This window comes from Medicago sativa, chromosome 7 (genome assembly GCF_051527215.1).
Source record: "Medicago sativa cultivar Bolivia chromosome 7, Bolivia_mono, whole genome shotgun sequence".
NCBI lineage: Eukaryota > Viridiplantae > Streptophyta > Magnoliopsida > Fabales > Fabaceae > Medicago > Medicago sativa.
In genome coordinates this window covers 81,763,908-81,777,524 of record NC_140755.1, presented here as the reverse complement: position 1 = coordinate 81,777,524, position 13,617 = coordinate 81,763,908, and the positions used below count along the sequence as shown (strand labels likewise).

General features: G+C 31.9%; 2 protein-coding genes across 3 annotated transcripts; one reads left to right on the top strand and one right to left on the bottom strand.

The window, feature by feature from the left end:
- Nucleotides 1–2,726: 2,726 nt before the first annotated feature.
- On the bottom strand, nt 2,727–6,578 carry LOC146909191 (short-chain dehydrogenase reductase 3a-like). Of its 2 annotated transcripts, none has more exons than XM_085724848.1 (4): nt 6,478–6,578; nt 6,248–6,325; nt 3,511–3,866; nt 2,727–3,300 (listed from the first exon to the last, which is right to left on the bottom strand). In XM_085724848.1, exons 1-4 carry the CDS (start codon nt 6,495–6,497, stop codon nt 2,849–2,851), a joined length of 906 nt encoding a protein of 301 aa, XP_085580974.1. In that variant the 5' UTR covers nt 6,498–6,578; the 3' UTR covers nt 2,727–2,848. The 2 variants fall into 2 exon arrangements, with proteins under 2 accessions (XP_085580974.1, XP_085580975.1); XM_085724849.1 differs by having other exon boundaries at nt 3,511–3,863.
- Nucleotides 6,579–8,948: 2,370 nt separating this feature from the next.
- Nucleotides 8,949–9,824, top strand: LOC146909190 (uncharacterized). Its single transcript, XM_085729333.1, has one exon. It carries the CDS (start codon nt 8,949–8,951, stop codon nt 9,822–9,824), a length of 876 nt encoding a protein of 291 aa, XP_085585459.1.
- The last annotated feature ends 3,793 nt before the right edge of the window (nt 9,825–13,617 follow it).

Sequence of the window (13,617 nt, the reverse complement as noted above, 5' to 3'; positions counted from 1 at the left end):
CGTGTTAGTGTAGCGGCTGTGGTTTTCAATTGTCGGTAGGGTGGTTTTGTTCCTTGTTGTTTGGGTGGTTTTTAAGGGGTTTTTGTTCGAGCCGGTATCTTTGCGGCAACCGATTTCCTCTTGTAATTGTTTTTTTTCCACCCGAGCTTGTTATTGCGTCTTGCACGGGCTTGTTGGTTAATAATATTTGGCCATTTCAAAAATATATATATATACATACATACATATATATATATATATATATATATATATATATATATATATATATATATACATATACATATACATATATGTATGTATGTATTGATACAAAAACCGAAGTAATTAAAAGAGAAAATAAAAACACAATATAAGTACAAGAAATAAAGTTGACATAAAAATTGTCACTAAATAATTGTTCAAATATCATTTCTGGTTTCCATCTATTTTTTTTTGTAGTTGTCGGGGTTTCAACCCCGGACCTTGCATATTTTATGCATTGTCCCAACCAACTGAGTTAAGCTCACGAGGACTGGTTTCCTTCTATTTATCTTAACGGAATAAATTTCTAATGACCACATTATTTGATCAAAAAGAAAAATAGGTTGAGTCTCTTGGAACCTTATTGATATCAGAAGCACAAAATAAGGTAGGCAGGATTGAGGATCGGAGCCCTAGCTAAGTCGAGACGAAATTATGGGACCACGTCCATTAATTTTCAATTGAATGGCCCAGCAATGTATAGATGCCATTGTCTTCACAGCTCACCCTCTACATTATGCATACATGTTCCCTGTTTTTACCGTTGTCTTTGAATTGATGCTGAAGATGCATGTTGGATCCCAAACCATAGCGCACACATTTCTTTTTATATATTAGTGGAAAGACAGGTACGGGTATTCATGTATCCGTTTTTGCATTCTTTTTATCGCGTTAACGACTGTGTTTTATATGAAATTTTTATTTTGATTAAAATTATAAGTATAAATATTTATGACTTTTAAATTGTAACAAACTTAATAAACCGTGTTAATTTTTTTTCAATGACATCAATAAAGCAGATATAATTTAAATTCTTATCTTTTTTAATAACACTGACAATATAACATTATTATACAAAAAAATTGTTTAAGGATATAATTAGAATAATAAAATAAACATCCCAAAATCCTAGATTTCTTTCATTACATACTATCGAAAAGACGGGGGTTAACGTTCCCTTCTATCACTTTCTACTGTGTCGTTTAATCGTATGTAGAAAGATATAACAATTAAATAATTTTGGAAAATAAGATTGAAATAAGATTCTCTGAAAAAATTAAAATAAAGGTTTTGTTATTGTGTATAATAGTGTACCTGATGAGAATTTAACTATTGTAGTCGGATAGTTCCCGTTTTAATAGAATTTAACTATTTTTTTAATTAATAATTTGAATAATATTATAAAATAATAAAATAGTAAATAAAATATTTTAAATGAATGGTGAAATTGAAAAGAGAAAAGGTCAGCATAAATTGATGTATTTTCTTTTTATATAGTATAGATAGTGCACACATTTTGCCAAGTAGTTCTAAAAAGTTAAAAACTTTTCCATAACTTCATATTACAAAAAAGGACTTCATAAAAAAAGTGATGTCCTTCTATACGATCTTTCCCTCTTTTGAATGTTTTTCTTTCTCTATAACTTCCCTCCACTTGATTTTATCATATTTAAGATATTGTCAAATACTAAATATAAAAACCGATCCAAATTGTGATTCTGTCTTTGCATGTTCTCTTTGTTGTAGGACACTAACCTCTTCTGTTAGATTAAACTTCTGAATGGTGTTTTTTGAATGTTTTTGGTCTTTATTTATAGAAAATATAATTTCTTAAATTTTAGGGGGAAAAACATTTGAAAATTGTATTCCTTAAATAAAATCAAATACATTTAAATTTTAAAATATGTACTAAATAAATATAAGTTGTCCATCTTGAACTTTGAGTAGCTAATTTCCTCTAGCCGAAGTGCCAAACTATATATTAATGTAAGATATGAATCTCGAATGGAAGCAAGTTGCAAATTTTGCATTCTCCTCTTACTACATACTCATACTACTACTAGTAGTTGGGTAAATTCATTAATACTTGAATTGCAAAACTCGTGATGTGAATAAAATTTGGAGGTTAACCTTTGCGTGGTGGCACCACTTGTACTTGTACGGCTGTTCCCATTCTCATAATAAATAGGAAAAACAGAAGTATTCATAATAAATAATCTATCATATATGTAGGCTCCATCCTTTTATTTTGTCAACCATCCCTTTGCCTAGAGCAGATATGTTAAGGACTCTTATCCCTATCTCATTGCCCTTAGTTAGTATATACCACAAGAATTTGATCAGATCACACATATGTTGTCCTTTATAAGGACTGCATTGAAACTTAAAATAGGCACACAAATTTAGCTCTAACTAAATTGAGGTACACAAATTTGATCACTGTAGTCATCCAATCTAATCTATTAAATATAGGTTAGATGACTCACATTGTGAATTGTGATTGCAACAAATTAACAATTTGAAATCTCAACCATTAAATCTTTATCAATTACTATGAGAATTATTGACTATAGTGAACATTGTACCAAATTCATGTCCATCTCAATCATCTTTTGTATAGTGTAGTTGTCTTTGGTTCAAAGATAGAAGAAAAAAAATAGGTTTCCTTAAATTTATAAATAAATAAAAATTAAATGGCACACAAGTTTAAAAACAAATCATAATACAATTATACAAAGATTGTTGAGGCCTTCATGATCACATTGCAATTACCACTACATGAATCACATTTATTCATAATTTTCCGCGACCGCAATTTAAACCCTAGCTAACTGATTTGATCCGGAGAAGGAAACGCGAAATTTTTAATGGAAGTGAACCCTCCATCAACTATGAGATTCTGACCTGAGATAAACTTAGCATCATCTGATGCCAAGTACAATGCAGCTCTAGCAACATCAATGTCCTCACATTTAGCACCTTTGAGAGCACTAAGTCCACTAACAATTTCCCCTATCTGTTCTAGGGTCACACCAGGAATAAACTTTCCAATTTGATACAATGACATTGGTGTAGGAATTGCAGTTGGTGATATGCAATTGACTCTAATCCCAGCTCCACATAGTTCACTAGCCGCAGATTTCACCACCCCCGGTATTGTAGACTTTGATATTGTGTAAGGATGAGGCCCAAGCCCACCAAATAGCCCACTTATGCTTGATGTACATATAATGGACCCGTAGCCCTTTGGTATCATCACTCGAGCCGCATGTTTTATACCTGCAACGATGAGTTTAGTGCGGTTACATCTAAATCACAAAGATATAACTTAGGAAATATATGAAATTTTCCCAAGTAGAGTATTACAACTTTAAGTTAAAGGTGGTCTTAAATTTATTTAACATGAATTTGGGTTTTGTCCTCCCATATTTTTCTTATGTTTTTGTTTTCTAGTTTCTTTTTGGTATTTTCTCTTAAGATAATATATACCTGCAATAACTCCTGTTACATTGATTCTCATGACCTTCTCAAATTCATCAAGGTCCAATTCTGTTATGCTTGGTGGGATTATTGGTCCTGTTATGCCAGCATTGTTGTACATGATGTCTAGTTTACCATAGTTTGTTATGGCAAAGTTCACTGCTTCTTCTACTTGGGCCTCAATAGTGACATCACATTCCACATACTGTGCTGAATGGCCCAATTCCTTTGCAACTTTTGGCCCAAGTTTAGTGTCGTTGTCGGCGATGATTACTTGGGCCCCATGTTGGACAAATTCATGGGCTGTTGCCTTTCCAAGTCCACTTGCTGATCCAGTTATGATTGCAATTTTTCCTTCTAACCTGCTTTTTGGAACCAAAAATGAATTGAATTGAATGAATGAGAATCATCATGGGTGTGAGAAATGAAAGATGGGGGGAAAGACAAAAGGAGTTGCTTGGTTTGAAATGTGAATATTGAAGCACTAATAAATAAATAATGATTGATGATGGCTTATTATTTAAATGTAAATTATTTCAGCTTTATTTCAAATGTCTAAATCAAAAGCATCATTTCTTTTTCAACAAGTTGGAGGATGATGTTGTGGACCGAAGATTTATCCAACAAGATTTTTTTGTAAGATTGTATATTCCTTAAATGACTTTGAAAAGTAAGAGGAAGAAAAAAAGAACCTTTAGATTTGTGTTACTTTCAAGTTCAAAGATTGATTTTGAATATAGAAATTGACATCTTTTTTCCATTTTTATTGATACTCCATGACTCCATCCTTCATCGCTAATTGAAGGTCCCCTTTCAAATATAAACTTGTCTCAAGGTCTCACTACTTTAATTTGGAATTATGAAGTGTGTTTCTCTCAAGATCTCATGTTCGATTTCTCCAGATGCTTATAAAAATGCTTAAGTGTTAAATATGCTTACAAAAATGAATGGATGGACGTAGTATTTAAAGTATGGATTGTGAGACACACAAATTATTATCTTGAAGAGATAGGGATAGCAGAAAATTGTAACAAAATCAAATAAAACGTCAACATAAAATGATTATGATCCTGAATTTGGCTACACAACAAAAAGGACTTTCTTTGCATAAAAATAGACTAAAGTTGATTTCACTTTTTTTTTACAATGTTTGGCTTCATTATTGATTAGTTTAGAAATCTAGGACAAAAGAATCATTAGTTGAGTTATTGGACACGTTCAATTAAAAAATAAAAGTGGACAATTAAATGATGATAGCCGTTTATGTTTGCTAAATCCATGGCATATGAACATGCATATTGGAGGCAAGCTTGCGGGTTTTGTTCCATGTGTTTCACAGAAATCCGTTGCCATTGTTTCTAAACTAAAGTATATTTTTCCTGATCATACATAGTACAATAGTATATATTTGTTTATACTACAGTGTCTTGCTTTTTAATTGTCAACGAAAATGAAATAAAATTGAATTAAACAGTGGTCTAAAATTACCCTTGCGTTTTTTTTTAAACTTGTTCTTCATTAGTTTCATTATTTTATGGTACTTAATTCATCTCCTATTTTTTATTTTCATTCGTATTAAAAAATTGTATATAAATGAAATTGAATTCAAGTGGGTAATGAGTTCCACCAAATAAATTGTTTAAAAGAACTATAATTACCATGTCGGTGTCCCTTTCCCATAGGACCCGGAGTTAACACAAAAAAGCGCAACAAAATTTCTATTGTCTTTATTTATTTATTTTGTTTCTCATGAGTTCAGTTCATTTCAGATAGTTTGGTTCCTTACGTTGTGAGAGTCTCTGTCATAACCTATATTACTTTTGATTCAAACATATTCGGCTATACTCAACCTATATTACTTTTGATTCATTGTTATAATATAGCAATAAAATAGATATTAAAAATTAAAGAAAAAAAGTAGCAAAATGTCAAATAAGTACAGGAGTTAGGCTCCTCTAAAGTGAGAGACGTACACTTAAAAAGGTTAATAATATCAACTGTAAATAAATAAAAAAGGTATTATTATCTTCACATATGTATAACAAATCATGAATAATTTTTTACTAACTACTCATCGTTTTATTAAAAAACAAAAAAACAAATTATTTTGACAGCTAACAATTTATCTTCACATAGGTAGCTCACTAAGCAGACCTGTGTTGAAAACATATACACCCTCCGGTCACAAATATAAGCAAAAATTCACATTATGTTCATTCAATAAATGATGTATGTGAATTATTAATTAGACCACATACATCATTAATTGAATGAACCTAAAAAATAAGTTTTTGCTTATATTTGTGACCGGGGTGTACTTAACACAAATCTGAAACAAGTTATAGCTCAGTGCCAATTTTTTTATTGTATTTAAGACAAGAGAGGAATTATTAGAGTTTAATTAATGTTGAATATATGCTGTCAGTGTCAAAAGTTTTACAATGTGGTCAAATCACTAACCACTCATACATGTCAATTTAGAAGAAAGTTGGGATTAAAATGAGACGCTAAAAAAAAAAAAATATAAGACTAGTTTTTATCCTATAGTTTATTTATTTTTGGAATACTTTTACCCTATAGTTTAGTGTACATTTAGAGTAGCATAATCAGGAGCAGGGAATCAAGGAAAAAAAATACTAGTGCAATTCATTTATGAAGAATTCAGATAATACTATAATTGCACATAATATGGAAGACAGCAGCATAAGTAATACCCATAGTAAAGAGCTTTAATGAGAGTTATTACCTTCTTCCACCAACTGTTGCATAGAATCTGCTGCGTTTTTTAACCAAACCATTGCTGAAGTTGGTGAGCTTCAACTCCCTGCATATATAAAAGATTTAAAGTAGTACTTATCAATCTTTATCTAAAGACAAGCCTATATAGAACAGAATACTTATATTAATTAAATATATATAGAATAATTGTTTGGAAGTTTGAAATTAAAAAAGAATGACTATTGGAGTATATTGAACCTGGCTAGTGTTCTGAGCATGATGGTGAGAGTGATCAAGATCTGATTGTAAGGGAAAAAAGAAGAGTGTTGACCTTTGATGGATCTAGCTCTGGTAAATTTGAAAGAAAAGAAATGATGGGTTGATGAGTATTTAAGGAAGAAGAGTTGTACAAGTTTTGTCTCTTACAAATATAGGAGGTGACACGAAATTATTCTCTTAGTGGGAAACTTGTCAATATTATGCTTTTACTTTTGTTATTTTGTACTCACTCCATCCCTAAAATAAAATTTGTCTTTAAACGTGTGTTTGATGAGAGATTTTTTTGAGGTAGGTATTTTAGAGAGTAATTTAATATTTTGATGTAGATTTCATTTGAGAATTTTTAAAAGGAAGAGATTTTGTCAAAGTTAAATTTAGAAAATTTCGACCATGTCTATCCGGTAAGAATTTAAAAGTTTTTCATAACTTTTATAATGTGAATCTCAAATTGGCTATGCATTAGTCCCGGTTTATTTTTCACTAATTGATTATAATGTTTTTCAAAATTTTTAAAATCGCAAAGTGGACTCTATAAACTTTTAAATTTACAAACTGATATCTACAAATATAAAAAAAAAAAATTGTAAATTAGTCTCTATTTTTATATTTCTTAAATTTATCTTTCAAAAAAAATATTTTCATAAATTTTAAAAAAATGGATGAATTTTTTTCCTCGTTCAAGAAGAGGGCAGATCCAAGAAGAATGAATAATTTGATTAATCAATCCAATTAGGAAAAAAAAGTAGAAATAAAGAGAGTTCAATTGAGCCATTTTGAATTATCTATAATTTTAATTTTTCTAGAATTTCTAATCACCTCTTGCACACTAATAGTGTTCGCGATTTGGTTCGGTTGGTTGTTAAAAAAAATCGAACCAAACCAAAAACCAATGTGGTTTGCGTTGGTTCGTTTTTTTTTTTTGCAAGACGACACATAATTTAAAAAATTTACAACAATTTTGATTATATTGGCTCTCGCATACACACCTCGTCTTTCAAAGTTCTTTGTTACCTCTAGCATACTCACAACAAAGGTTTACGTCATCCTCAATAAACACCGAAATTAATTCAAACAACATTGAAATACAACAATGCGCACACACTAGCATGTGAACTCATACCAATCATAACACAAAAACTAGAACCGATGTAATATACTGACATAAAAGAAGTGTGAGAAAATAAATGCATAATTTGTTAAAATAGTCAAGATGTGCTCACAAGTTAATATGAATCAATGTATACTATGGACATTCGATGTTCTATGAGAAAATTCTAATACATGTTAGTCAATTTCTTATATTCAGTAAGTGATTAATATGGAAAATCGTAGCCCAAGCACAATATGTCAATGTAATAATAAGTTGGTACCCATAACTTACCGGTTAACAACTCCAAAGGCATTGACATGTTGTTTTTATCCGGTCTTGGCTATGTTATAAAATTAGAACTAGATACTAAATCAGCTGATTGTTAGATAATAAAATATAGAGCTTAAGCTATTGGGCATTTATATACCAAGTTAGTAGTCCATTAGGTTTTTTATATATAGATTATATCGCAACCTTTTGTAATGTTAAGTTATTATTATCACATTAGAACCCTAGCCGCTTCTTTGTTATTCTCTATTGAAACCTTGTATTGTTAACATGGTATCAAGAGCATGGTTTGATACTCCTTGAATTATTCGTCCTTTCCACCGTTGAGTTATCAAAACTAAAAAATTGGAAATATTATGTGATTGATTTGGTTGAATTTCTAGTGTTGGTCTTTTAGATTTTTTGTTTGTTGTTTGAAGAAATTGATTTGGCATGTGGTTCTTCTCAAATTTGAGTAATAATGGTGTGATTTTAGAATTGATATTAGTTATAGTTTTGGTTATTAGTTATAGTTTATAGTTTTGCTCTCCACCCAGCACGTTTTGCTCGCACCCTGCAGCCATGCCAATTTTGCCCTTGCGCAAGTTAACATGCGCTACGCAAGTTAACTCACGCAGTGTTCCTGTTTTTGAACAAAACCCATCAGTCCGAACTCCAACCACCATTTTCTTTCCCTCCACCTTCAAAAAACCCAAAAAGTGCGATTTTTTGGGTCAAAATCATCATCCCAAATTATTGCAAATCGTCAGGAAGCAAGTTTCTAAGCTCATCAAACATCAATTATCAAGTATTGTACCATCTAAACTCATTTCATTTTGCTGGTTTACCTGCTTGGTTCGTCTGTTTTTCGTAGGGAGTAGGGCATGGTACGCAAGTTAACTTGCGCAGGTTAACTTGGCTGCGCGACTTAACTGTCGCAAGTGCATTAGTGCTGCGTGACTTAAGTCACGCCACTGTGCAGCCATGTTTTTTTGAATTTTTTGCGCCACTTTTGTTCTTGGTTAGCTTGTTCCGCAAGTAATTTATTTTTTCTTCCTTTGTAATTTTTTTTATTCAATAGATATTTAGGGAGATGGTTGACAAAGTCGCGGATGATGGCGTTGAACCGAAACCGGCCAAAAAAGAAGGTTCCGGTGAAGGTTCCAGCGATGTCAAACCAAGCTTTAATTTCAAACCATTTAAAGTCCAAATTCCAATTCAAGCTCGAATTGGTAAAATTCAAGAACCTAATCCGGTACCTACCGGTGTTATTTGTGAAGCTCGTGACACCGCCTCATTTTTTACAACAAATGCAAGATGGAGAGAGCGAGAAGAGTTACTTACTTGGGTTCGCGGACAAGGGGTGAAGGCCGGATTTGGTGTTTGTATAGATAAATCCGTTATAAAAAGGTCGTATTTGACGATGCAATGTGAAAGGAGTGGGGTATACAAGCCAACTAAGACAAGGAAGAAACCGAACCTTGAAGGCATTGGCTCAAGGAAATGTAATTGTCCGTTTAGGTTGAAAGGTTTCTTTGATAAAGATACAAATGATTGGTGGCTTGCAATGCTTTGTGGAATGCACAACCATGACTTGGAGGTGGGAAAGTTACAAGGACACCTAATTGCGGGTAGACTTCGTGCGGAGGAGAAGAAAAAAGTTATTGAAATGACAAAGAGCTTGACGGTGCCTCGGAATATTCTCACCAATTTGAAGGAAAACAACAACGAAAGTGTGACAACAATCAAGCAAGTGTACAATGTGAGAACAAGATGGCGCAAGGGGGAAAGAGGTGACATGACGGAGTTGCAATTCTTGATTTCAACGAACTCATGTCTAAGGAGCCTCAGCCGCCAAAGAAACCAACAAATGAGCACAATCCAATTGTTTGTGGTGATACTCCCACCCCGCAAAAAAAGGAACAAGAATTTGAATGGACGGAGGACATGGAAGAGGACGGCAATTTAGGAATATCACTAGACCTCTTAGATAGGTTATTATAGGTTAGGAAAGTTATAGGTCGGTCGGTGTTCGTCCTATTTTTTGGTGGTATTACACCCCGACATATTTTTTGGTGGCCGGTTATGTAATTTGTATATTTGTGGCCAATATGTAACTAATATTATATATATTAAATGAAATGAATTATTTTTTTGGTGGCCGGTTATGTCACACCAATTATTGCTTGCATTACTTACTTTGTCTCTAATTATTTGTAATTTGGATCGTTTACGTGTCATTAAGTGTGTTTAAATGATTACGAGTCATTACCGGCGAATTTGTGTAATTTGGACCGTTTGGATCGTTATGTGTGATTATGTGATTGTGAAAAAAAACGATGTTTTGGTGTAATTTTGATGCACCAAGTCGTATTATCCAATAATACTGTTAAACTGACGTAATTAGGTTCAATTGCGAGCATTTTAGGGTTTGGACCCAAACTGCATTCAATGCACATCAGTACAGCATTTAATGCTGTACTGATATATCAGTAGTGCGTGAGTTAACTCGCGCAAGTGTAATACTATGCGTGAGTTAACTCACGCAGTGTTTTTTTTATACATGCCTATGCGTGAGTTAACTCACGCAGAGTTTTACCCTTGCGCATCTTAACTTACGCAACGTTACTTAACTAACGCATAGTATTACACTTGCGTTAGTTAACATGCGCAGGGGCAAAATTGGCATGGCTGCAGGGTGCGAGCAAAACGTGCTGGGTGGAGAGCAAAATTCTTGGCAAAAACATAAGTGCTAAAACTCCATTATGTTTTTTTTTTATTAGACTATGATAGGGTGGAGCACAAGTCGGATTCGGTTCTAAACCATCCTTTATGAGCTTTACTTTACTCAATGCCTTATGAGTTTTATTAATTCCTTATGTCTGAATTGATCCTTAATCTCAACTTTTCTAATAGTTCGATAATGTTTAATATCAGCTTTTCGGATATTATAATATTCATTGAGGAAAATCAAAGTTTGTGTGGCATTTACAAATTCTTCTAAATTTTTATTTTTGAAATACGAGACTTGCTTTTCTGGTTTATTTTTAAAAACTAGGGTATGGTACACTAATTAATGTCACAATGGTGTACTGGTTTTATGTTGCACTATTATAACGGCTTATCTTTATGGTACATTAGCTTACTATTTTATGTTAATTTTTGGCTGGTGTTAGTTATGTTAGTTTACTTATGTAAAAATTTGAAATAGCAAAAAGTTCTATAGGATCCACAAAGCAACACCACAGTAATGGTTTGCTACGTTGACATTTTCATTTCAAGATATATGTTCCACACATTGAAAATATTTGTTTGTTTTTGGCATGTAGTTCTTTCATTTCCTTCCATAAGTTATGCATCGTTCAGCGTATAACATAATTGATTTTCATAAAGTGACACTTGAATATATAAAATACAAAAAAGGCTTAAATATGCAATCCGTCCCTATAATTTGGATGCGTTTTGATTTTTGTCCTTGTAAAAAATTAAAAACATCCCTGACATGGGATGGCTTTGGCCACGTGGCAATTGCTAACTGTGCAACTTTTGCACGTGGCCCTAACGTGGCAGTCCACGTCATTAAAAATTTAATTTTTTTAAAAAAATCTGAAAATTATTTTTTAAAATTTAAAAAACTGAAAATAAATAAAAAAATATTAAAAAATTCCAATTTTTTTGAAATATGAAGAAAAAAATTACAGGGATGTTTTTAATTTTTTTTTTTTACAAAGACGAAAGTAAAAACGAAACCCAAATTACAGGGACGAATTGCATATTTAAGCCTAAAAAAAATAACAATTTTGTAAAATCTCCTTTTATAATTGCTCAAATAGCATAATAGTTACAAGGTCTTCTTAAACAAAATACAAAGTGAGATTAATACAATAAACACAGCCAATCATTACGTTTGCTGTGAAAAACCATTTAATACAGTACTCCCTCCGTTTCAAAATGAGTGTCGCTTTAGGCTTTGACACACATATTAAGAAATTGAATGAAATAATCATTGGATATAACATTTTTACTGAACTGCCTTTACTTTATAAGAAAAAAACAAAATTAAAGTTGCATTGAAAATTGTGTGAGAGAAAAGTTGGAGTATTTATTGAAGGTAAAGTTGGAAGAAAGAAATTAAAGTTGTATTGAAAATGTAAAGTGACATTCATTTTGAAACAAATTTTTTTGACTAAAGTGACACTCATTTTGAAACGGAGGGAGTATATAGAATGCACTTGTTGACTTGACCAACCACTTAATACAATTTAACTCAAGGATAACCAATTTCTCAGCCAATTAATTAATTTTAGTATGAATTAATTTTACATTGAGATTTAACGAGACATTTTTGTTTTTCAATTCATACCATAAATTTTAATATATACATAGATCAAATGGTTAAAAGTGATTAACGAGTTCAATTAAGGTCAAACCGATCATAAATTTCAAAGTGTGGATCTTTAACAAAACTCTTATCCTCCCGAAAAATTGAAGGGGTTAAAAAGAAAATAAAAAGTATCATTGAATTTTTTCAGCCAAAAACAAAATATAATTGGTAAGGAAAAAAAAATGTTGACTTTATTAATATTTAAAAATCCAGAGTGACAAATTTATAAGGCAGAAAATTCATATACTAAAAATAAGTAAAACAATTGAGCATTACAAATATTGGTCTTTATACATTCACCGGCAGTCAAAAAACACATTTAAGATATTTAACGAGAAAAAAAAATACAATAGATAATGAAAATCATATTTAACAAGTGACAATAGAAAAGTTGTAAACTAATATTATAACTCATAATAATTGTCTAGAAAAACATATAACAACTAGCATAGAAGTGAGTTTTGTCGGTTTGCTTTTGTTGCAAACTCTTTTTCATTCAAAGTACTTATGCTGCCAATTGATTCAGGTGTGTTTGAATTTGATCTAAGGCCACTAGACATCGAGCCATAAGAACTATAAAATGGTCGTGATCTTCAACATAGGTCAACATAATGAGCTATCAGATTGTTAGGTTGTACTAGAATTTTTATTCAATAACTGCAATGATAAACAAAACAAAAAACATGGGTAGGCGTATCCGCTATACTATACTTGGAGAAAATTGACGTTCACACATTTGAGAAGGTTGTGTCACACATATAAAATACAGTTTTGCCCCCTCGGCAGTTAAGTACCGAGGATTTCAAAATCCGGCTGCAGTTAACTGCCGAGGAACTCCTCGGCAGTTAACTGCCGAGGAAAACATTAATGCCAAGCATTTTCAAGCCATTTTTCGGCCAGTTTTTACCTGTAATTTTACCAGAGCATTTCCAAAGGCAATTCAAATTATACAACAATGAAACTCGGTCATAAACAAGAAAAATACAATATCTTTTACATTTGTCCATAATTAAATCAAACCGACATTTGGTTCAAACTACACAAAAGTTTGAAATTCATCAAAACGGAACATAGTGTCCATAATCCAACAACACATTACAACTCATTACACATCATTAAATTAAATCCCTACTTACATTCATCACAATTGCATATGGAACGAACATACATATATAATACATTATTTTCCACCATATTCCTAAACATAAATCCGACGTCGCTATCGTCTTTAATAAGCCAAGGCATATAGCTTGCCGTTTTCCATGCGAATTCATCTTTATCTTCTCCTAGGTCTATGCATGGCATTAGAGCAGACAAGTGACTTGTATATTGATTTTCACCAAGATGCTCAAAATAATTGTTAAGTTGTGTCTTCAAA

Coding starts and splice junctions, on each gene's coding strand:
- LOC146909191 (XM_085724848.1), bottom strand. CDS start 6,497: ATGCTCAGAACACTAGCCAG. Junction 6,326..6,477: donor ATGCTCAGAACACTAGCCAG/GTTCAATATACT, acceptor TTATATATGCAG/GGAGTTGAAGCTCACCAACT. Junction 3,867..6,247: donor GCAACAGTTGGTGGAAGAAG/GTAATAACTCTC, acceptor GGTTCCAAAAAG/CAGGTTAGAAGGAAAAATTG.
- LOC146909190 (XM_085729333.1), top strand. CDS start 8,949: ATGGTTGACAAAGTCGCGGATGATGGCGTTGAACCGAAACCGGCCAAA.